Source organism: Vanessa tameamea, chromosome 2, assembly GCF_037043105.1.
Source record: "Vanessa tameamea isolate UH-Manoa-2023 chromosome 2, ilVanTame1 primary haplotype, whole genome shotgun sequence".
In the NCBI taxonomy this organism is placed as follows: domain Eukaryota; kingdom Metazoa; phylum Arthropoda; class Insecta; order Lepidoptera; family Nymphalidae; genus Vanessa; species Vanessa tameamea.
In genome coordinates, this window is record NC_087310.1 from 7,364,991 (window position 1) to 7,391,396 (window position 26,406).

A 26,406-nucleotide genomic window follows, 5' to 3' on the forward strand; every position below is an offset into this window, starting at 1 on the left:
TCACCCCTATTACCTCCTAACGGGAATACGTCGAATTATCAATAACCCTGTATATATGATTCTTAATTCCTATAACTTATTGATTTTATTTTTCTATAACATGATTAATTTTAGTGAGCAAACTCATTTTATATAGTAGTTATATATTTCATAGTTTGCGAGCTTTATTCCAGTGCTGTGTATAAATCTCAAACTACCCGCTACGTGGACCGCTGACACTTAAGTAAAATGAGTCGACCTCACATTCACAACTCCCTTCATTCTTATAGTATCTTAGCAATGCTGTCTTATATATCACAAAATACCAGCTAAGCGGATCGCCCGCACTGTAAGGTGAAATGAATGGACCCGGTACGCGTATCCGGTGATACCGTGTAAGGATAAAGTGTCTGTATTGTTTATTGTTTGTTGACCAGTCACTAATCCTTTAGTAAGTACTAAAGAGAAACAAATTAATACACGTCTATTGGGAATAAAAGCAAAAAGATTTAAATCAAGCTTAAGTCATTATTGTAGTTTTAGAACAGATTTGTAAACTTTTGCATTATTCACTATCAAATCAAATTAAAATATACTTTATTCAAGTAGGCTTTTACAAGCACTTTTGAATCGTCATTTAACACTAAACTATTATTAAGTGATGCTACCACCGGTTCGGAATGTAGATTCTACCGAAAAGAACCGGCAAGAAACTCAGTAGTTACTCTTTTTCAACAATTCAAAATACAGTCATGTTAGTTACATACAATACATATGTATGTATTATATCCTGCCTGGAAGTAAACAAGTATTAACACCACGCTTTTTATCATCTGTATAATCTTGTATTGAATAATATGCCTTCTTCTTTGGTTCGATTAATCCTTCATTTAATTTCAAAACATCAACACATGTCAAGTAAGGTTATTGATATATTTTGATGAATTGATAAATAACATTAAAATGTTAGGAGACGAATAATATTTTACTTAGTGTTTCCTTTTTGTTCTTATGTAACCAAAGGCAACGTTACAAACGCCAAATTGTCCAAAACCAACACTAACTGCATCTACTTCACTACAAATTAATATATTCGAGTTGGTGGGTCAAGCGCTCTCTGGCGGGTCGAGGAAGATACTCGCCTATTTGTTGCTGTGATGTTATTAATTTCTATCAAATTTGCTGAACATCCTTCATACACCGTTATTGGATTGGCAATTATTATTAGTTACTCGTTTGTGTAACATATTGAGATATTTACAATTTAAAAATCTCAATATGTTACACAAACGAATATAATACATAACAGTATAAAACAAATATAAATTAAATTTAAGAATAATTGTTGTCTTTTTGGGGTGCTAGATTCCTTAATTGGACTGGACGGTATTCGGCAGTCTCGCCATGAGCGGGTCATCACTTTATGGATAATTAATTTAAAAGCTTAAGGGTTTTAAGTATGAGATTTCTTAATAAAAAAAACATTATCGACGTATTCTTACCACAGTTTTTTAAACACTATAAAAGCATGTCTTTGAACACCCAATAGCTTAAATAAATATGCACATTCGGAGCGTTGCTCGTAAAACATTCGTTTTTATTTTAATTTTGTTTTTTTTTTTCAACATTCACTTTGATCTACGAGTTGATAGTTATGATTAGAGTTGATCGTAGTTTAGTACATCAGATACGGTATTGCTGCTTTAGTATTCAGCAAGGGAATATTATAATCTACCGTTGTTATTATTCATTGTTAAATAATGAGCCGCGGACAAGAATACGTACTCATATTTGACCTTGACTATTTCATCGCATTTATAAGGGAAAAATGGTGCGATACAAACTAATTTTTATTTCATAGTTTAATATTTTGACGAAGTATTGGTATGTACTAATATTTGAGAGACTAGAGAACCTTCATAAATAATAAATAAAATACCACTAAATATAAGGACGCTTGAAAATAATCTATTAAAAAGTAAATAACAAAACATCTATGAAAGCGATGACACGTAACTTTGGCTCTTGTTATTCGACCTTTGATGAGTATATTTTTATTATTGAAGAGATATCATAAATAAATTAAGTAATACAAACCATTTTTTTTTCTTTCAGTATCTATACAAACTAAAATAAGAATAAAGCATTAAGCCCTTAAAATAATTTTAAAAGAATAAATATAATTTTACAAAAAAAAATGCAAAGTTATGACCACGACGATGGAGGCATCGTAGTTGGAACAATTTTTATCAATTCCTCTTTAGGGACTAAACAAAATACATGTTACTGACAGAATTCAGTTGGCGAAGTATAAGAGTCGACGTAAATAACTTAAATATTACACAAAACCAACACATTTCGAATACTAAAAATGTCAGACTCCGTTGAACAAACGTTAAAGCGTGCCAAATGCATTCTGTTTTACCGCATACTACTAAATAGTGCCCACTACGCTCGAACTTTCTTCTCGACGAGTAAACCCAAACGAAATGCGATGTTTGGTTAGGTCGGAATTCGACGAGTAATAATTGTCTGTTAATAATATATATACTCGTAGATCGTTACCGTCATAATTTCCCCTTTTGTTTTATTTTGCAAAAATAAAAATTTCAATTTACGACATGTAAAAACTTTATTGAAAATAAAAACAATCGAAATGAAATAATTATTGTTTTTTAAATTTGTAAAATTTCGTGTAGGTAACGAACATTTGCTTTTATTGCATTTATAAGGTACAGTTCCGTACATAAAGTCAATCAGGAATTTATTATAATATTTCTAGAATTTTTATTATCGAATGTGGCGCGCTGAATTAAAGGCAAAACAATGCAGAACTCCAACTAGGTACGAAAAAACGTACTAGACGGTATAAGGAAGTCACTTCAAAGCACTAGAAGATGTTCTCGTCACGTCAATACTTTTAGGCGGATTACTGCGTAATTATTTTATTAACTTTACTATTATAAGAATTGGTGGTAGTTCTGGCTTCCCAGGAATATTGGAACATTAAAATTGGGATAATATAGAAAAAAAGCATGGTCACACAATTTTGTATGCGCTGTGCATGGGCGCAAGGATAACATACAAAATCGAAGAAGCTAATCACTTTTTATTACTATTCCCTAGCTTCTTTTCGTCAGTGACTTTGATCGAGACCATATGCTGATTGCTGATGTATATTATAACGATTTCGAGGATATCCTTGTGTGACGTGTGTGTTACGAGTTTTGACGCCTTAACAAATAGACGATATATAGGTTTCAAATTTGCGAAAATTTAATAAATGAATAACTTTTTTATTCTACGTCTTCTACTTCTAACTTTATTATTTATATATATATTTTTTTCGTAAATTTTCTATTTTCAGTTGCCTAATTTGCCGTATACGATTTAGTAGGGGGTTGTCATGAAGTGATAGGAAACTTTCAAAAGTTGAATTATTCTAAAAGGATAGATTAACCCTTCATAGGTACGTTGTACAAACATTGAAACCCCTTACTAAGGCTTTGTTGTTAAAACGAAACAAATATACAAAGTTGATTTATGTTTAACAATATGACTTAACGATACATCATATTCGAGAATTAGTTATAAAATAATATAATCTCGTTGAATCATAAATACCTACATAGCAGAATCTTTTCTCTGGCGGTTCTAGTCGGTCTTACATAATACAGCTTCCGCTAAGTATTTTAATATCCGGATTAGAACCTTGTACCGCGGCTCGGGTGCGGTCGTCGGATTGTGGTTTGCGTTATACTCCAGGCCCTTTCGCTATTAAATACCTTTTGCGGTCTGCGGTATTCTTCTTGAGAAATATTTACATGATCAATAATAAATATAAAATTGAATGTACATGCAGTATATAATACTATTTCCAATTTATGATGTATATAATTTGAGTTCCAGGTCTTGTTTTTTATTTTTATTTTGTGTACTTTAAGTGAAAATTACCTGAAATTTTTATTTAGTGTTGCAATTTCAAAACCAAATTTGGTTACACTTACATATAATTGAAATCTCTTAATAAACACAAAATTATATTTTGTTTATGGCATCAGTAGGCTGTCGGTCATATGGGCCACTTGATGGTAAGTGGTCAGCACTGCCCATGGAAAATGGCGCTGTAATAAATATTAACCATTCCTTACATCACCAATGCGCCACCAACCTCGGGAACTAAGATGTTATGTCCCTTGTGCCTGTAGTTACACTGGCTCACTCACCCTTCCTTCAAACCAGAACACAACAATACAAAGTACTGCTGTTTGACGGTAGAATATCTGATGAGTGGGTGGTACCTACCCAGACGGGCTTGCACAAAGCCCTACCACCAAGTAAAAGACATTGGTTTTATAAGAAAATATAACATATTACCATTGCGCCACCAACCTTGGATTATAAATCCAAGACGTTATGTCCCTCGTTTCTGTAGTTAAACTGGCTCAATTACCCTTAAATTGGAACACAACAATAGTTATGTTCTAGTTTGAGGTATTCCTCCTCTTCAAGTATTGCTGTTTGGCGGCAGTATATATGATGAGTAGATGGTAGGTATCACCTAATGTGCAAGCTCCTCGGATACCCAGACGAGGTTGCACATAGCCTTGCCAAGTAAACCTGTTATTTTATAATGATTCAATTTGATTCCATAGAGCAAAATTTAAAAAGTTACTAATTATGTAAACAATTAGTGTTTTTTTTATTTAAAAATCATAAAACACAATTGATAGAAAATAGATTATAATTGTCGCGTGTTGTAATACAAGTTATTGTTATTAGAGTCAAATGCGGTTAATTTGCGGTTATAGGTAATTGAATCATATCGTATTACTGGTGAAGAAACACACTTGTAAGAATACGTAACATTCAGACATCACTGACAGACCAGCTAATCTTTCATCTAAACCAATGCAGCGTGATGAAACTTCTCGGCAAAAACCAGTAAAATGCCAGTTTCCCAATAGTTATTAACCGATCAAAATCAAATAAAAAAAAAAAAATGTAAAATCTCGCCTTTATTCATGTTAAATGTATGCATAAATAAATATTATTCTGTTAGTTATTATTACTAATTTGTATAGGAAAACAAGGAATAAAACATTATCCACATCGCATGTCAGTATGTAATGAAGTTTTAATTATTTATCGGAATAAGGTTTGATGGATCTAGGTTAAGTTTTATGAAAATCAATATAATTATGATGAAGGTAACCTACATATTATGCCGAATTTTTTTTTAATAAAAAGTTGTATGAAATTTCGCGACAGAGGTGTGTGGTGTGTCCTGATGTGTATATGTGTCATATTTAAAAGTAATTGCTTAAAGTATTATTCTATATTTTTCGTAGTCAGCTATTTTATATAAAAAGCGATTGATCGGTTTCCGTACTTTTACTCTATCATTAGCCGCCGTTGCTCAGACAGATAATGTATAATCAATTTCTGCTGGCGTCGTCGGGTCAAGCAACTCTTGTGTCTCTATTGATTAATACAACTATTATGAGTAATGAAATGTGTTTATAGATTAAAATTTAATGTACGGCTGTGGATTAATTCTACCTACAATGTTTTAAAAATCTACAATATTCATGAGATATGGCACAATTGTTGGTGATAGCCAAACAATAATTTTACTATTATGAATATGTGTTTAAATGTTTGTCCTTCAATCATAGTCAAACGACTAAACGAATCTTTCATTTTAATTCACACCTAGAAGTATGGTGAAGGATCTGTGATAGTCTTAATAATCGTGTTGATTCTGGTTCTGATCGGATTGAGGTCACATTCAGACAATTGTTATGTCGAGTGAATGATTAAAAACTACCATACATCCGATTGGTTGGCTGTAGTTAAGTTAGTGCCAACACGCGTGGTAACTAATTATATCAATGTTATTTTCATATTATATTAATTCGTAAATTAATAATACGCAGTTGTCAATATATTATGGTACACCAATTTCAATTTGTAAATATGTATATTTTTTCGAGCTGTAAAAATATTTTTTTCCTAACAAATAATCCATTTGTTGGAAAAACTAGTAACAAGTGATAGATATTAAATTTGCTAGTCTACAATGCAGTTTTTTAGGAAATAAATTTCAAAAAAAATTTCCTCCGTCCTTTTCCTTGGCTGGATTTTGAACATATACAAATACAAAATTAAATTTAATACATTACGACCCAAACTTTATATAATTTTCTCATATAACGTAAGTACCTACTCATTAAAGGTTGTGCCTTTTATTTATTACTACCTATAATTATAAATTTCACTATAATAGCACACTTTAACATTTTCTTCAGAAGATTCTTGCTTCATACATGAGATTTACAGTGACTATTTTCAGTGAATTAAAAAGATAATCTCATGAAGCAAAGGTTTTAAAGTAAAAGGACACGCTGCGTTCGTTGCGGCTCCCGTGTGTGTACATGCGCTAATACGGCCTCACTTACAGCACTTATCTGCTTTAAAACCTTTCTGAAATGAAGCAATAAACAGGAGACAATCCCGTACGTATAAGCACGATGTGTGGAATGTTTACAATCAAGAGTGGATTTTTTTATTTCGAATTCATTTTCACGAAAATGACGTGAAATACTGCACATAATTATTGTATAAATAAAAAGTCATAATTTATAAATCATATTACTTGGTCATATTTATACCTGATTATTACAAATTTTGTCTTTATTTATCAACAAGAACATGAAATCCGCGCCTGATACGTCTATAACCTAAATTGAATTTCATCGCTGAAATTGCGCAGCGCAGATATTTATAAAATAATATCGTATAATAAAACTTTCTCCGAAACACACTGCATTTCTGTATATGTTTTACTTATACAGATTAGTATTTTTTAATTAGACATTACAAAAAAAAAAGTCTTCTCATTGGTTAGTACGAGTATGAGTGAACTGTTTTTCTTCAAAATCGGTAATCTTTTCTTTCGCACATCAATCGAAGTAACTAAAAGTAAACGGTCATTCCTGCACATCCTTTGAAGAAGAAAGAAGTTGGCTGATAGAAAATGCTTTTACCATTAAACCCACTTTATATATTTTGTTTTGTAATAAATCTATTTTATGTAATAATTTTTCTTTGTGAACATTTATTATCAAAAACCACAGCCTCTATCTCCGATGATGACAAATATTAGTATTTAATATAGATCTCACGATACGTGTTTGCGGTCTGAGTATTTATTTTATGAATCGCGTTGGTTTTATATCCCCAGACAAAGTAGTCTAGTGAGAACAATTCAAAGGGATGCCATTATTTTTTATTACTTTTTATAGTTCACTTATTTTCTGTAGCTTTACTAATTGCCTGGGTAGTAGCGTACTAAAGTAGAGTATTTTTTTTATGAAATTGATACATATTTAAATAAAGCAATACGTTCGTTATGTTCATATTATGCAAATGAAGTGCTAGCCCGAGAGCACAGGAACATTGTTTGCATGCAAACATTTTAGACGGGTCCGCATCAGCGCTATGAAGTTATAAGTCGAGTATTATATGAATTTACTGAAAATGGTAGAAGTATGAAAAAGTTTTACAGATTTCATTATTTAGTATATTATATTGTAAGTAAAATATCTATACTAAATACAACATCTTTATAATTTTAAATAATATTGATTTTATAGTTACATATCTAATATCTAATATTTAATTATCATTGTATAGTTGCAAATATTTTGTCTACTTCAGAAAGAAATAGTGAATTATATATATTTTAATTATATATATATACAGTGATAATCTATGGGTAAATGTTATTTTTCATGGATAGTCATGTAGGTATTGAAGCAGCGTCTTCAATAGTCTTAAAGCTTTCTTAAGAAAATCGCCTTGATTACAGCGAAAATCGAATCAGATTACCTACTTATATAAAATATATTTTAATTACATTAGTTTAAATTCGAATGCATTTATTTCTTTCATTCAATAAATATCTTTAGAACTTTATATGCGCATATGTAAATGGTATGAGTCATAATCCATTATCATTTTGTTTGTCTGCAAACATTTTAGCAGTGGCGTTGGCGTTATGAAGTCATAATTACCGACGCGTCGTACGCCAGCTCTGGACGATACTCAAAATATGTTTAAAAAGAGTAATCTGAAGCATCTATGATAATATTTATTTATTTATCTACGGTGAGATTTTAAAAACAGTTTAAGTAATGTATATTAATGTTAATAATTAAAATTTAAATATTTACTTTTTTGATAAAGGATATCTTAGACGTATTATATTTCATAGAACACGGGAAAGAAAATTGTTTGTTTGTTGTATTTTACCACAAAACAATAAAATTATATTGCTTTATGTCTCAAGGGTGGTTGAGACAGCCATTACAGTACTGACATTTAAGATGTTGCGGTTACGGTATTATTTGGCAATGAAAAGTACTAATATAAATTGTCTTACTGCAATTATCGCTATTTTAAAATTAGTTAGTATTTATTAGTATTTTAAAATTAGTTTTTTTTTAAACAAGAAAATATATATTAAAGACCTTAAAAAAAATCTTTGTTGCCTTTGTTCAGACCATTGTTTTCATCCTTATGAAACATCGCATGCGAGTAGCTTCAGTAGATGCAACAGAACGCAAAAAATATTAAGGTATGTTCTTATTTCTGAAAATTTCAGGACGTAATAAAAAAGACGCGAGCTCCCTCGTCTCTTTATGTTCAAAATGTAAACTTGCAACCAATTCTCCGTTAAGCAAGTTTTTACAGCTCGTCTCCTACATTAAGGAACCGAACACCTGTTTATGAAAGCGTACCACTCGGGCTGTTGTCATGAAATCTTCAAGCACAAAGCCTTGCTGTCCTTATTCAACACTCGCATTCAACGTACGCGCACTTGGCAGGAAATTTACATGACAATTTTCAAGCGCTGTCAGCGCTACGGGAAATGATTGCATTAGAAAATTAGGCCAGAGTGACATACATAATTTTGTTTTATGTATAGGCTGTTTTCAAAATGAAAATCCTTTGTCTCTTCGCTTCTATTGTACTTCGAAATGGAACGACTTGGCGTAGCATGTACGAGTAGGTATATAAGTGTAGATAGAACCAAGTTAAGCGGAATTGACAAATAGGTACATATACGTACGTATATACCTACGTATAATGGGGAATATCTACATATATAGAGAAAATTATTTACAAATTTATTAATAAAACATGCCACAAGCCGTCGATTATTATTATTTATAAATATGAAGGAAATACAAGACCTGTTATATAAAATGTATTCTTGTTTCAGGTATAAAGCGGAAAAAATGCTGAGAAAAGGTTTGTACCATTGAACGTAAATTTTAATTACAAAATTTTATCGAAAATGTGACTTAAAATTTAATTAAAATCTAAATTATGATGCTCTAAGTTATGCATGCTAGTGAAAATTGATGAAATTTTTGATGCCATGACTTTAAAAACATGGCCATATTCCCACATCGAACCTATTAACAAGCGAAAAATTCCAAATACAAAAGTAATTTCACTTCTAAGAAATTTCGTTTCGGTGCAATTCATTTCATATTCGACAGTTAAGGAAGATATTGCGAGAAAACATGTATTAGAAGAAATTTGCGATATTTATGTTATAAAGCGGTTACTGTTCCTTAGGCATGATAACAGAATTTTTTGTCCAGATGTGGGATAGATGGGCTGATATATGCATGTACAAATTAGCTTGAACTGGCTTTTGTAGAGAGATATATAGAGAAACAGAATATGGGTAGACACAAAGCTATCCATCATTACTTGTTAGAATTGTAGAATAGTTTAAATAGACTATCAACAAAATCAATGTTTTAGTGTAGCTGAGTAGTTCATAATTATTTTATAGTTATTTATTAAGCGGTTCATTTGTTTCATTGCGAGTCGTGTTGCTGTCATTGTTCACGTCGACTTTGGACAGGCTCGTCATATGCATTAAATTATAAATCAGTACAGGTAAGAAAAACAATCTGCGGATTGTTGGTATTGAAATGGATATCATACATGTTTTAGATCTACATTATTACTGCCAAGGTCACCCATGCACACATGTTGATTTAGACATTTTTTTGAAGCGAATATATATTTAGAAATCGGCTCACTAGCTGCTATGTGCGTTTTTACCCGTGTTAGAAGTTACTGCTCCGCTTCTGTCAATCGTTGCGTTATAGTCTTATAAGCGAATATCCTTTCTCAATAAATCAACTATCTAAGGCAAACATTTATTATTTTCCATCGGACTGTTAGCTCCTCATTAGCCATTCAAATAAGCCAACTTTTCGGGTCTATATATTAGTATAAATATTACCATTTCATCTAGGTACACTATTACTTAGACTCTGATAGTGCCCATCCACAAAAGTATTCTATTATTATAAATTATATATTTAAGCGTTCGTATAATATACATTGCGATAAAGATCGATTAGGTTTAGTACTTGCTTGAGTGTGGAGCTATATTAAAAAAAATGCGTTATTAGATATAGTTTCTAATTATTTAAAACTGAGATTCTCCATGACATCATTATCGTACGATTACTATCAAAAGGGTCTTGCCGTCCGCTTGACGACAACCCTAGTTGGGAATGCTTTCGTTGGTGGGTTAGATTCCCGTCTAATAAGTTCTTTGAGGCGCTAAATGCTGATGGCATTGATGAATGAGCTCAACACAAAAAAAAAAAAACATCACTCAGACGACTCTCAAGAAGACCCCAACAGCGTTGGGGTTGCTCTATTCTTTTCCGACTGAAATCATTAGGCTTTATAAAAGCAACACTCTTATTTATAGCAGTTAAAGTGAAAACCAGCACCAAATTCGCAAAAAAAAAATACACTAAATCGGTGAAAGAAAATCAGAAGAAAAGCAGGATTTTTTGTCCTATTTTTTAATCATTTACAATTGGAAATTGTGAATTATAATAAAGATATAGTCAGGAGGGAATCGATTCAACTCATATTTACGATAAAAGTTACTACATTAGAATTTAATTTTTCAACAAATATTGTACACAAATTACGAAAACAATGTCTTCGTTTCAAGCGGTATCTAAATATCATAATAATAGATGTGTTGATGTATGTATAAATTATGCTCCATGTCAAATTATCTCAAGAGAATCACTGTTGTAATTATATTTACACATACAATTTTTGCCCCCTTTATAGACTTAAATAGCATCCAATGAAGATTTTATAGATATTTTATTTAAAATGAAAGAACTAAAACTGTTTGAGAAAATTCCCACCATAGTCTTAATAACGTAATTAAAAAATTTACATACCGCCGTTAACAGCTTTCAAGATTTAAATCGAGCTTATAGTTCATTTTCATTCTTATATATTTAATTTAAAGTACAATTTACTTGAAACATTGTTGTCTTTAAACAGATGTATGTGCTTTAGAACATGCTTCTTGGAATCGGTTTCGAATTATCAGAAATATATGTAAGTGTTGTAAACATGCTCAACAACTCAAAGCGGTTAACCGATTATTGTATTTAGTTTCACTTGGTGAAAGGGCTTTGTGCAAGCACGTCTGGGTAGATACGACCCATCCATCAGATATTCTACCGCCAAACAGCAATAGTTAGTATTGTTGTGTTCCGGTTAGAAGGGTGAGTGAACCAGTGTAACTACAGGAACAAGGGCAAACAATATCTTAGCTACCAACCAATGTGTAATGTAGGGAATGGTTATTATTTCTTACAGCGTCAATGTCTATGGGCGGTGGTGACCACTTACCAAATGGCCCATTTGGCCGTCCGTCTATCTATTAAATAAAAAAGTTTTAATATCTATTGCTAGAGTTTCATAAGAGCCGGGATAGCCCAGTGCTTAGAAAACTTAATTATTGATTGTGGGTACAAACCCAGACCTCATAATCTCATGGTCGGTCATTAATGTTTTTATATTATTTAATGAGTTATTTTAAGTTATGTACGTTACTCAAATGTACATAACTCTCGTGTTGCCTACGATTGCGAAAGAAAACATAAAGGAATAGGAAAAGTATCTGATGAATTCTAAAAGAAGTTATTTTCTCTCACCCAAGATATATTTTCTTTATACTTAACAATTAAAAAGAGTTTTGAAACAAAAAAATTAAAGAACTTGTAGTAACCAGCTTTCTTTTAAACAATGTCTTCGGAACTTTACTTTCGTGTTTAATTTTTTTGTCTTTGTTTTATTTTTGATTAGAAAAAATTATAAATCTTAACTAAGCGTTAAGAAGTGGCTACGTTTATACGATCCAGTAAAGAGCCATATTTACTTAATCTTTTTCTATGTGTATAAGGCAACATTTAAACTGATTGATAAAAACATACATCATAGACTATATATAGGAATAGAGAAATTCTTCAAAAAAAATATTTTACTGTATCTTTATTTTAAGGACGAGCTCCGTAGGTGTTCCTTCTCAATCTTCAACTAAAAATAAAGTATAACTTATGAATAGGTATCGCTATTCCGATTGTTAATAACGCATAGAAAATTTACAAGCAAATAATGCTAAGTAAATGCTATTAGAACAAAAAATATGATATCGTTATTTATCAATACTTTGATAAATTAATTATCCATCATAATAAACAGTGCGTATGTGTATATACATGTAACCGGATATATACACGTGTCTCTGTATTATGAATAAAGTCTTACGAACATTTTCATTACTAGTATGGACTTTACGAATCAATCAGCACCATGTGGTTTTACGTCTATCCCGAATACGCCATCACAAAGTTTCACAATATGGCCGCGTCGTAAAGTGTAATCTTCTCGCCCGCCGTGTTTCGAGAATAGGTATAACTGTTCTCCGGCTTTCCCCACGTGCCGGTAATGAGGCTCCTTTATGACCGGTTTGAACGCCATAAGCAAGGAAAAATTCGCATAATTCCAGTTGTTGCGTTAGACAAAATTGTTTCCTTTTAATTTACTAGCATCGTTTTATGTTAATAGACGATTTTCATAGAAGTTAACCTTAAAAGATGCATCGACTCTCTGAGTTTTAGAGACCATATATCTATACACACCAACAAGATGTGAATAGTGTTGCTAAAAATATTACTAAACGACAAGTATTCCTTTTTTATTAATATTAAAATATAATGATAAACATAAACAAATACATTACTACTTACAAATAAATAAAATAATTTCGCGCCTCTCTACTTAAGAAAACGAATTGATTGATTGATTGATTGATTGACGGGCGAATGGATCACCCGATGGGAAGTGGCCCCTATACATTAGCGCTGTAAGAAATAATTACCATTCTTTACATTGCCAATGTGAAACCAATAATGGTATCTAAGATACTATGTCCCTTGTACCTGTTACACTGGCTCACTCAACTTTGAAATCGAAACACAATAATAGTAAGTATTGCGGTTTAGCGGTAGAATACTTGATGAGTTGTGCCACCTACCCAGGAGAGCTTACACAACGCCCTTGAAAGACAAGAAAGCTATGTGCTCTCTTAGCTCAGCTTATTCAGATTATAGTTCATGTATTTATTAAACAAGTTATTCAATTCTTTTACTCCCAACAGACTCAGGCGACCTATGCACGTCCTGAACGACAACGACGATAGCTTCACTATCGCAAACGCACCACTAGTAGTAGGGAAAACCACCACACTACACAACTCACACTCACAGCGTTTCCGCCGGCGGAAACGAGGACCCAGATTAGCGACGTCACGGAGGCGGCCGTGACGTCAGTAAATTCTTTCAGTGCTTAAATTCACACCCCACCGACTACGTTCTGAGCCGAGGTGCGATCTCATAGGAGACACCCTCAGGACGAACGTCACTTTCGAGCCCAAAAGGGTTCACCTTAAGGCAGAGTCTTAGCACTCGCCCCAACGTTCGGTGACGCTGTAAAGGCCAGTAGGGCCAACAGCAATACACAACCACAGATACAAAAAAAAAAAAAGATCTTTTACTACCACTTCTACTACTTCTTACCAGACCACATTATTTAACTAGAAAAAATATATTTAAGAAGCAACGGTTTCACATTTATTTAGTAAACCTTAATTCAAAAAGCAATTTCTCTTAGTGAAAATCTAAAATTCAAAAACAAATGTTTCCAGGCAATTTCCGAAAATTTACCGCGTAACATAACAACAATGAACTTAATAGCAATTATTTGTATAGTAAAATTATTTTAAATATTTAATTTAGAAATTACAGCATCTTTTTTCTTTTACATATTGTAATATTTTTGATACAGTTTTAAACTTATTCAGACTAGGAGTTCGATACGGTAACAAGACTTACTGGATTTAGAAATAACTCCTTCTTAGTAAATGCTTTTACGTATAGATTTCCCAATGCGGGTTGAAGATAATAGATTTACATGCCGTAGAAATTAGAACATCTTTCGGTATGAAGGTTATCTCACGATGTTTTCTTTATTCATGAGCATAAAATTAAATGCCAATGTGGATTTAGTATATCAGCTCTTGCCCATACTTGTGCTTAACACTTGGTTTCGCTTTATCCGTCAGATCATTTTTGGCTAGAATCACACATAAGCGTAAACAGGAAGATAGTAGCGGACAATTTTTAAAATGTGTATTTTAAAAAAAAGTTATTAAATTTGCTTGTTTATTCTATAGAGCCATCGTTTTTTCATACTTAGGAAATGTAAATATTACGAGTCACGTACAAAGATGCCCAAATTGTGCGTACAGGGAGCGTCAGAAATTTTAATTTTTTATATAATTATTCAAATACATTTAAAAAAAAATGTGTTGTTTAAAAGAATAATCTGCGTAAAGTAAATTTTCCCTATATTTTTTGTATTCAATAAAGAATATTTGTGTTAACAGAACCATTAAAACTGTTATAATGATTTCTTGTAAATACACGCTCAAGCATTCATTTACCCTACTTATTGGATGTTGAGTTGTAATAAGCAACAACTATAATCGCAAGCAAACTCACGATAGACAGCTAGTAAACGTCCATAACAATATTATCAATAACAAAGTATAGACACAAACTATTAGTTTGTTTGTGCTGTTTTAGCCTCCAAGCCTTAATTACGGCTCGTGAAATCCGGTACACGAATAGCTTGAGATTTTTTGCTTGAGATGAATTGATATGTATTGTTTATGTGTGTGTAAGTCTTAACACAGTAATATTTTTTGTTAATAATTATTCATAATAATTTTTGAATTTCAAAATGTAAACGAAAACTTAAATCATCTGTTATTGTATTGGTTAGATTTCAGACTTAAAAAAGGTAATTATTTTTATTTAGTATTGGTCTTTATTTTAGGTGCAACATCATTGTTCTTTAAGCGAATACAGTACTTAAAGAATTTCTTATAAATCAGCATACAAACCATTTTTACTCATGAATATTATGTACTTTAGTCTCAAATGTCGACATTTAAGGATTGATGAGGTCGACATCGCAGTTCTTCACAAGCATTTACGTTCGTCATTTCCAATGTGATGATCTATCAATTTTATTGTCAATATTAAAATTTTGATATTGACAATAAAATGAAATTGAAATTAAATTGAATTAAGTTTTAATACATTATTTGTATGACGATGATGACAATAATGTTACAAGTTTTGTCGTTGGTTTAAAATTTTTGTTAGGTATTTATTTAGAAAAATTGAGCCGCAGGTTGGTCACCTAACGGTCACTATGAGAAATAGTAAAAATTACTCGCTCCGTCGATGCGCCGCCAACCATGGAATACTGTATCCTTTGTGCCTGTAATTACACTGGCTCGCTCTCCCTCCGAACGGGAACACAGCAATACAGAATGTTTATATTTGACGGTAAAATTACTGAAAGAGAGTTAACATGTTATGGTGATCGTAGGTAAGAATATGTATGTTGATAGCAGTTTCCATTGTAAAAAGGGAAGGCGTGGGAATGAACAAAAAAATCTTATTCCTGATAGTAAAGTCATCTCATAAAAAACTATAATTTTGAAAAATATTTAGTAAGTATAAAATTGTATAAAATAAATCTAGTTGTTTTTTTATTACAGTACCGTGTTTTGCCAATTAAATATATTCAATATTATTTTAAAATGACTGCGTTTCGTCATTCCAATCGTTTAATATTGAAACTGAATAAATATAAGTATATAATTTGAAAAATATTTTGAATTTATTCTTCAACTGGTAAACGTTCAGCAGGTATTGTGTGTTGGTAACTTATTAGGAAAAAGAATTGCAATAAATTCAACAGATATCACTGTATTTACACAGTACAAGAAAGGTATTTCAACATTGAAACAAACATTTTTTGCTTTTTGTAAGTCATGACTCCAAATTTTATCGTGCAAAATATTATAATTGCTAATTAAATTAAGTTAATAATAACATGCTTCTCACCGAATTTTGGTTGGCCCGGTCAAAGTCAAGATTTTGCAGAATATTATTGTAAAAAAGTGTGTGGGTTAACACAGGTGTACCCTCTATTTCCTTTATAAACACACTTAGGACGTGAATTTTACGGGGTTTTCGAGGAAGAGGGGAGTGTAACACCCTAACTTCCTAAATCGGGCTTGTTACTGAGTTTTGTTTGACCCAAAACTCAATGTATTTTATAACTTTTAATGGATTGAACAGGGATTTGGAGGATTTTGGGATATGCAACTTCAAACGCTTTGGCGCGGTTGAAAAAGAGGTGTGATGGGAAACAATTGCTTTTGCTGTCTAATAAGTATTAAGTAACAGAAAATGAAATAAATCAAAAACGTTTGAGAATAATTATATGACAAGATATAACCCGTATGAATTAGAAATATAACAAAAAATAAGTTTAAATAATATTACATGAAGCCGTATATAACAAAAGAGATACAGAGAAAGGAACAAGAGGCAAAGGTTGCCTGGAGGTGGAATAATGCTTTTGCAAGTCACTCTCATGTAAGTCACGAAAAAAAACTTCGTTCCAAAAATTTAATAAATATAAAACAAAAATGTGAACCCGAACGAGCTGAACTTAGTATGTTTTTTACTATAACCTAAAATGTAAGCCACAGATGTTAGCATAAATTGTAAATAGACCAGAAGTTATGCTTAAGTTGTTACTTGAAGTTAAAGTGTAAGCGACGTCATAAAGAAAACTCGGGGAAAATTTCCCCCGGATTTTCTTCGAAAGCGCCGAAGTGTCCCCTGAGAAATAATTTTCCAATGTAATCAACGGTGGTATGGATTACGTGAATTAATAAACGGGAAAAACTCACGTTAAAAGGAAACCGTCATAAAATATTGAATATGCTATAATTAAATTATTTATAACATTTTCATTTCTTAATGCTTTCGTTTTTAGTTATACGTATATTATTAAGTTAATGCATCGGGGGCATTGACATCGACAGAACTACAATCTATTCTATTTTATTAAATAGTTTATCTACGAATTTTTACAAATTTTGTGTGTGTGAGTGTATGTGTTTTTGGTAATTTCGCACCTGTATAATTTGGACTTATTCTGCATTGATTGGAAGTATGATGGTAGACACTAAATAGTATATAGTAGTAATAGTATATGTAATACATTAAATGTTATAGAAAGATAACTAAGACGAAACAAGTCATCATTAAATAATAATTTAGGTAAAAATCTTTGGTGTATAACATAATGTGGTTAATAGTGTTTTATTCATTTGAGAAATAAACCGAAATAGAGAATAGGTACAAAATTTTTAAAAAGCGGGTGCTTTCTCTTTTGTGAAGAAACTGAATTGTATATTAACATGAAGTACTATATTTTTAAAAAATATTAAAAGGTCAAAATCGTTTTTTAAATTGTAAAGTTCACGTGATGTCTGTGAGCTGCGTGCACAACGGCTCTTAAAATTATAGTTTTTAATAATTCTTAAGTATAACACTTGATCTTTATGGTATTATTATATTTATAAACGAACTTTTTTATCATATACGCTCAGTAAGAGTTTAGCGCCACCAGAAACCTGGTCGCCTTTATGTAAAAACTCCACAAATACAGTAACATTATACTGAAATAATATTCTAGTAAAATTTGAAAATCATCTTAAGCCCGTTTGAAAGTTTTAAATGTCGGGAACTTCAACGCCTGTCTCTCATTGTTTCGTCCAGAAAAAAATAATCGTTTACCTTTTTTTAATATTAATAAAACAAAAAATCAAAGCACTAATCTACAAAGTATTTGTTTGTTGTTGTTATTTCATTCGGAACAAATTGTGAGCAAAAAATTAATTTGACGTAGAATGAGATATTGAATTCAAAATATTTTTGTTCAAAGAGATTCTTTAAAGTGTCATTGAATCGTCAAGCGTTACCACTTGTTTATAAAACTGATTTAACCAGAACATGGATACGAATCTAATAATTAATTATTATTGGAGCAGAATATCTTATTTTTACTATGACAAAAATATGTTGCTATGACAAAAATATGTCGTTATTTGCATGTGACTTCAGCATTGTAAACACAGTATTTTTCTTTTCTTTCTCAAATCTTTAATAAAATCTATAGTGATACGTATAATGTATTAATGATTGTATTATTAGAACTTTAAATAAACACCCAGAATTCAAATGGACAGCCTGTCGAAAAGCGATCAGCACTTTTAGAAATCATTATCATTCGTTGCCAACCGTGGATCTAAGATATCATATCCCTTTAACCGGAAATTACTTACTCGCATCTCTGACCGAAACCCTATTTACATTAAGTATTAATGTTTGGTGATAGAATAACTGATGAGGTACGGACCTGAACAGACTCGCAAAAAAATAACAACATTAAAAACCACCAGATTTTTGTTTACTTGGTGCAAGAGTCTCGCTTGTGTCACTGCGTATGTTATAATGATAAATGTGAAAACAGGTCAGCAACAACGTATAAGCCTGCGAAGTTAAAGTTCATAGCTTAACTTACGACCCCACCGGAGACGCACTAATTGGCGAAGTGCGAGATCTTAAAAGACAGTCATCTCGGTCACTCACCAATTAGCGAGAATCAAAGGAATTTAGACCATATTCCTTTCATTTTACCTTTCCATTTCGACCCTCTGATGAGAATTGTATAAAGCGTAATAACGCTTACTCAACCCTTAAATTTCATTGCTCAAAAGACTTCAATTTTATCTTCCGTACCCAAATGTCGATGTGTTTTATTAAAGTTTGCTTTAAAGGTACTTTTTATACAAAATTTTAGATCTAATTTTGCAGTAGTAGTAGATATTCTACTTACTAGATACTTCATTTTTTGAGAATTCTTGTAGTTGATATTAAAAGAACTGTCATTAAAAAGGAATATTATCCAGAATATTTTACAAAACAAATTGATGACAAAGGCCTATGGTTAGTAAAAGGCAATAAAAACGTTCTGTATAAATCTAACAACAAACCGCGCGTTACTCGACCCGCCTACGAGTTCGAGTGTGGCCATTAAAATAGTATATACGAATATTTTTAAAATATATGGACTATGTAGTTTTAAAAGCTTAATTTTTTGGTTCAAATCGAAAGGTCGCAATTTTAGCGATATACCCTAAATTAAATATATACCCTATATATATACCCTAATATGACTTAATTATATACGTGGGATATAATAATAATAATAATAAAGCCCTTTTTATTTCCTTAACACACATAGAAAAAGTAAAAAAAAATACATAAGAATACCTACATTTCTTCTGTTAAGGCCCCTAGCGGGTATAGGCCTCCTCCAACAGTTTCCAGGTTTTCCTTACCTGTGCTTTCTTCATCCATTCTATTCCAGCAATTTTTTTAATTTCATCTACCCATCTTTCTTTAGGGCGCCCTCTGGCTCTCATGCCAGCTTGTGTCCAATTTTGTCCACCTTCCATCAGTCGATCTTGCTAGGTGACCAGCCCATTTCCATTTCAGTCATTTCATATGCTGGAGAGCATCTATCACTTTGGTTTTTTGCGTATCTCTTCTGATTTCTGTTTATCCTTCAATCTTACATTCAGAATACTCCTTTCCATCGCACGCTGGGTCTTCTGTATTCTGTCCCTTGCATAGTTATTGTATATCCAAGTTTGTGATCCGTATGTCATGCAGGGAAGCAGACAGCCATCCATAATTTTCTTTTTCAGTTTCAAGGGTAGTTTTGATTTCATTATTTCTTTTAAACTCCAGAACTTAATCCATGTTTTGTTTATTCTTCTATCAATTTCGTCCTTGTGTCTGGAATTACTAAATGAAATGGTTTTCCCCACATATATATAGCTGTTTACATATTCTAGACTCTGAAATATCGGCGTTTTATATAGGTGTTTGGATTGAGTTGGTCATTACTTTAGTTTTGAATGTGTTTAATTGTAATCCTATATAGCTACAGTCATACGTGGGATATAGTCTTTAATAACTATATTTACGAATCTATCGTATTCGGTTTTTTTTTGACACGGTAGAGTCCAAAACGTTTTTATTTCTAAATGAATAATTTCTTTAAAGACTGTCGCTTGTTACCTAACGCTTTATATCTGCGCTGGTTGAATAGCCTTGATGCTAATGTATTATCGATCGCATAGTTTGGCAGAGCTGGCTGTCGTGCCATGCGGCACGCGTCGCCGTCCCTGCGAGACTAATGCGAAATTGCGTTTTTCTTTTACTCAATGTTTAGAAAAATTGTATTCGATTTTGGCATATGAATTGTTTTTTACTTCGAAATCATTGCTTTCATCAAATTTTTTGTTATAACATGTTTTATATTGATTTATAATTCCATCTTAAGATAAACAAAACATCTCGGGATATTTGAAAAAGCACAAAAGTGACAGATTGAATTGCACAGAGTGAAATATAATTAAATAAATAAATACTTAGAGTAATTAAATCATATCCTGTTGTTGGTATACGCTCGAATAGACGACTATTCGTTTCCTTTGTGAATAAAGGAGTTACCTTAAAAGCATTATATTAAGCATTAAATTTTTACAAAAAATATTATTATTCCGATATTCGTTCAATTTGAGACAAATGTTAATAATAATAATAAATAATTACATATGTACTTAGTAACACAATCGAAAAAATATCGAAAAAACAAATTAGAAAGTGAGTTAAAATCATACTTCACAATGTAAATTGACGAGTACAAATCATTTCAATATCCTCTAGAAAGAAAATTCTATTGTAAGAATGCAAATATCGGACTATAAAATAAACTTATTAGAAGTACAATCGCAAGTATCGCTAAACAAGTGGCATTGCCGGTAGAGGCGGCGGAGGCGTGACGTCGGCGCCGGCGACATGAGTGCGGGCGCGCTGCGGGACGCTGCGGGCGACTCCACGCCCGGCTCGGACGGCGGCGAGCGCATCACACGCCTCTTCCCAAAGTGCCGCCCAAAAATGCAGCACCAGCACGACAGGTGAAGCAGATGTCATTGTTATACTGTTTAATACAAATTACAAGGAACTTAAATAAAAAAATAACGGATAAAAGCTATTCTGAAGATGAGAAAATATAAAAAAATAAACCATATATTTGATAATGATGAAATATTATTTATCCCAATCTCATAAGACGGAGTCTTCATATTACTCATCGAACTTAAATATCCAACTTAAACATAAAATATCTCACAAAAAAATATTTTAATAACTATCTCGTTTCAGACGCTAAAACTAGCAGAAAACAAATAAAAAAACTAAAAACCAAACAAAACCAAGTTATCCGTTCGGAACATGATTCAAAGAGACCTACGCAAAGAACGCGTAATATATACCCAATTGTAGCTATAATATTGATCGGTTACGATGTACAGTAATGGAGCGTGGCTGTAAATGGACGTAATCACCTATTCGCGTGTCGGCGGCTAACTACCGGCGCACGACCTACTTGCTTAGAACTTTCTGATTTTCGAACTAACCGCAAGGCGAGCAGCCCTCTAATCAGGGCGGATGCGAAATGGTTAATCCATGATGTTCCAATTCACTAGATTGGCATGTAATTTGGTCTTAGTTTTGTATAGTAGAAGGATATATGATCGTAATAATTGTGAATGTTTCTCTTTATGGAAAATGTTTTATGTTTTTGTATGGACATAGTGGAATGTTTTCAGTTACGAGTATTTAAATTGAGAATATTTTCTTTTTCTATATACAAATATACATTGTCAACAAATGTCTGCATGATTTCGCTATAATATAACCTTTGTATGTTGTTACAGTATTAAAATAGTAATTGAAAATATGTATGAACATTTTTAGAAACAGCACTGCAGTAGAACATAGTCATCTTTTTACACTCGTCTGTATGTTCGGGTTGACACGGTATTATATGAATACAATGGACTCCGATCCTGGCGTTCATTATACGTATACACTCATCATCGTATGCATATACACTTCTTTCAAATAAAGTATTTACAAAGTCGCAATGAATTTCTAGTTTGGGCTAAGTTACTATCACAAAAAAACGATGACTATTACATATAATATTCTTTTTTATAACGAGCCTTGTTGACTTTCTTCTGAGAAGGTTTATAATATGATTAAATTATGCTAATATTACCAAGAGCAGTGTAGAAACCATGCAGGAAAAGCTGCATGAACGTAATAATGAATAACATTATCTTATCAAACGTACACTTGGAGCATCTGCTTTAAAGAAATATGTTCCCAAATATTTTAACTTTTGGTTTGCTTAAATTCTTGGCATAAATTCAACGTGTTTTATGTTATCCTGATATCGTACTCGTAAGACCTGTTATCAAGATTTATGCAACTTAAAATTTAGTAACGTCTTAAGATTCATTGGAATAGATGTCGCAGAAATTACTTTTATGTGAACTCGTAATAGTAATTGCTTTATTAACCAAATTCGTTAAAAAACTATACTTTGCTTTCAGAATATTTTTCGATAAAAATATAACTTATTTTATATTTTGTCATCTTGATTCTTGATAATCGGTTTTCTTATTTTAGTGTATAAGAGAGAACGCACATGTCAAATGAATATCTTTTGCATCCTTTCAGACTGAATTCCGGGCTGGAGGGCCGAGACATGATCAGTGTACACAACGTGTCCTCTGACGACGAGAGGGACGATCAGCCGGTGATCCTTAACACTAAAGGAGGAACATACAAACTTAGAGACTCTAGGTATTTAAATTATTTTTTATACTTATATAGCAACATTTTGAATACAAAATAATTATTTTAGATTTCAAATTCAAATTTAAATAAATTGACTATTAGTTTATATAAATTAATTCAAATTATTTGTTAAAGACCCAAATGGATATAGTTTAAATACGGACAAATACTACTAAGTTATTGCGTGTATAATTCAACCTGTGTCGGCGAAGAAAATATTGAAAAACCCTTCAATACATGCTTGTTTCATGCTTATTCTACTTATACTTCCTCTAATATTATAATAACGATTTAATCACTTTATCATGACTGTCTCTATCTATCACTATATTATTAAAGTAATTATAAATCATAATAACATTATTCGGAAATGTTTAAAAAAACTAATTTTAATCAGAATATCTTTAAAAATTATGAGTTCCGTGACTTATGACATATCATAGACATCTTCAAAATGTGATTATAATAGAGATTGTTTGAGATGAATATACAATTTTCCTATCTAATACGTGCCGATTCAGTCTTTGCTTACCGTAGTGCCAGTAGACACGGATTCCTATGCAAACATTTGCACAGGTGCCACTGTTTACACAGACAACACTAAAAAAACGGCTACTACTGAATGTAGAGAACGTTGATACTCGAAAGCGTTCATCGTACATGTTAGTTTACTTGCGTTTAAACATTTATAAAAGTTGTTGGATTTTTTCGACCTTTATTTCATTTTGATGGAAAAATTCTTTCGTTGGCGTTTTTATCACTTTTTCCCATTTGCAAAAGTCAAAGCAAAAGAGCTGTCTTTTAAGTTAAAGGTAAACCATATCTTTGTTAGTTTAATTTTATCCGGTGATTTCGGGCTCTAATCCTGGCACCGACAACCTCCATGTGTCTAAATTAACTAAAATTTAGTCACATGTGAGTCCACCACCTCGCAATTGAGCAGCGCGGTGCAAGTAGCTCTTAAACTTCTCCTCAAAAGGGATAGGAGTGGAAGACTTACAAGCTGTTATTGTTACTTTACTTTACTTATATCTTTGTCAATAACTTATGTATCTTATCGTGCTAGCCCGTCTATATAATGTAAGAAATGAACTGAGCATTAAATGCTATGCTATTTAGTATTGCCAGATACATTTACATTGCTGTTTTATCAGATGTCGTGTAGCAATGCCCACGCGATGTTGCAACCAAAAGTTGTTCGATTAAAATATTAGGACATTGTTTGCCCAAGTAATAATATCAAGTGGAATTATTTTATTCAACTAAGTGCTTTTTCTTTTTAACTTAAAAATAGTGAAAGTTAAGTTAGTATAAAAACTCGATATAATCGATTGATTTTGATTTCACCAAATGGTCAAAGTTATTACTTGTAAAACTGAATTATGTCTCTTACTCGTGGAAATAATAATAATAACAAATCCGTGACATTCACTACCAGGATAATAGAAATCGCAGGAGGTAGGGAGTTGTACTCACAGAGCCGCATGAAGGCGGTGCGGAAGTTGAGGCACAGCAACACACACAAGCACAACTTGAGAAATAAAGTACGCTCACTTACTAAAGATACTGTAGACTATGCTGCTGATAACAACATTACGAATGAAGTAAGTATGATTCGTGTGTAAACAATTAAATTAAATGATTCATACTTAGCACAGCAAGATGTTCAGCGGCGAAGTCCATAAATAATTAACAGTCTAAATAAATCAACATAACCCAATCTTTAAATTCTATTGCCTATAAAATAAAAGTATCGTTAATAAATGAAAATGTATTCTAAAATTAAAACATCAAATGTTAAGGTTCATAATTATTTAAATTTTCAGATTTCTATACACAGAATAAATAATGAACCAAAAAAGATGATATCTCGTCATACGTCACCCGTACCCTATACGAATGGTGATCGTGAACCGATGATTGAACCCAGTACTATGGGGATACCCAAAAACAGTTCTCCAATATTGGATCCACATAAGACTAATGATGTTAGTACCAAAAGCAGTCCCATCGCAGTGGTCGCTGATGGTGAAGTAATGGTTTTTGACGATAATGATGATTGGAAAGGTAATTTTTGGCCAACAAGCTTTTTATTGTCATCGCTTTATTCTGTATGAAAATTTATTATACAAACCAACATAGTTTCAATGTTACTCTGTAAAATATTAATTATTGATTTTCATATTATTTTGTTTACATATAAATAGTTTTGATTGTAGAGTTTAATTATATAATTAAAACTTTGATCCCATGATAATATTACGCACTTTGTTTATTTGAAAAGTTTTCGATATGCAAACAAAAACTTTAAAAGGGACAACTTTCTATTTTAGAAATTTGAAGTAATATTTCATTTTATGTTTTGCTTCATAGCTCTACTTGGGTTTTCGTCACTGTCCAAAATATACTTCTCTTCTGTTCTGCATCGCATTGACACCCGTCGTTATGCATCTATGTTTCACTGATTCTATACACATTTGCTAACACCTTTTTATTTCGTATTAATCATCCTTTCCCTTTATTCAAAACTCATAAATCTTTTTTTCTCTCCTTTTATTTTCAGTGATATTGAATTCTGTGTCTCTAGGTTTGAGGATGGACCCTGATGCTAGTGATGATGAAATTGATTTGAGTGTTAAAAGAACTTTAGACAATATGAAAAATGGTGATAGTGATATGTTGAACAATAAAAGTGAACTTAGTTGTGATGGAAGTGAATCGACGCGTTCGAGAGAAGACGTCAGACTTAGCGAAGGTAGTCCAACAGGTATTTGGCTTTCGGGTGACGAGGATAAAAGCAGGGTTACGAGAGTAATAGGGGAGTTACCCATCGCTGAATATGAGGGTTCACCCAGAAGATACGGCATTGGAACTCAGAAGGCGCAGGTCAGGTCACCAAGGCCTGGGTTTCCTCAGGTAAATGATAACACAATTAGAACGATTCATATTTAAATATATATATACCTTCGAAAGATTTCCAAAAATTATATAAAACAATTAATAATTGTGAGTTTCAGTTTTGTCTATAGAGATATATATATGTAGATTAAGTTAAGTTAAGTCAGCGAAGTAATACATTATCAAATATACCTACGCAGTTATATATTGTTTTGCAGAGAGTAGTGACAGAGAGCAGAGACGTTACACCGCCGCCAAGTTCAGCGGCTTTTGACTACTTATATGAGTTCTCTGAGACCAGAAAAGTTCTGGAAGAGTTTTTCCGGTGTCCAACATTATCTGGTCAACAGCAGAACAGTACTGAAGAAATTGTGAACTTTCAGGTTGATCTGCCATTTTG

At 32.1% G+C, this 26,406-nt stretch overlaps 1 protein-coding gene across 11 annotated transcripts in view; it reads left to right on the forward strand.

The window, feature by feature from the left end:
• LOC113401423 (protein lin-10-like) overlaps window positions 1-26,406 on the forward strand; it is a 120,160-nt gene that overhangs the window by 78,165 nt on the left and 15,589 nt on the right. For 6 of the 11 annotated variants that reach the window (XM_064220905.1, XM_064220913.1, XM_064220931.1 and 3 more), the window contains 7 exons: window positions 9,269-9,297; window positions 21,230-21,379; window positions 22,989-23,114; window positions 24,547-24,712; window positions 24,935-25,175; window positions 25,672-26,024; window positions 26,225-26,389. In XM_064220905.1, coding sequence (XP_064076975.1) covers window positions 21,261-21,379; window positions 22,989-23,114; window positions 24,547-24,712; window positions 24,935-25,175; window positions 25,672-26,024; window positions 26,225-26,389 — 1,170 coding nt within the window. In that variant the 5' untranslated portion in view covers window positions 9,269-9,297; window positions 21,230-21,260. Of the gene's footprint in view, window positions 1-9,268; window positions 9,298-21,229; window positions 21,380-21,626; window positions 21,922-22,988; window positions 23,115-24,546; window positions 24,713-24,934; window positions 25,176-25,671; window positions 26,025-26,224; window positions 26,390-26,406 lie in introns of those variants that run through there. The other 5 variants (XM_064220919.1, XM_064220920.1, XM_064220918.1 and 2 more) reach the window with 3 other exon arrangements.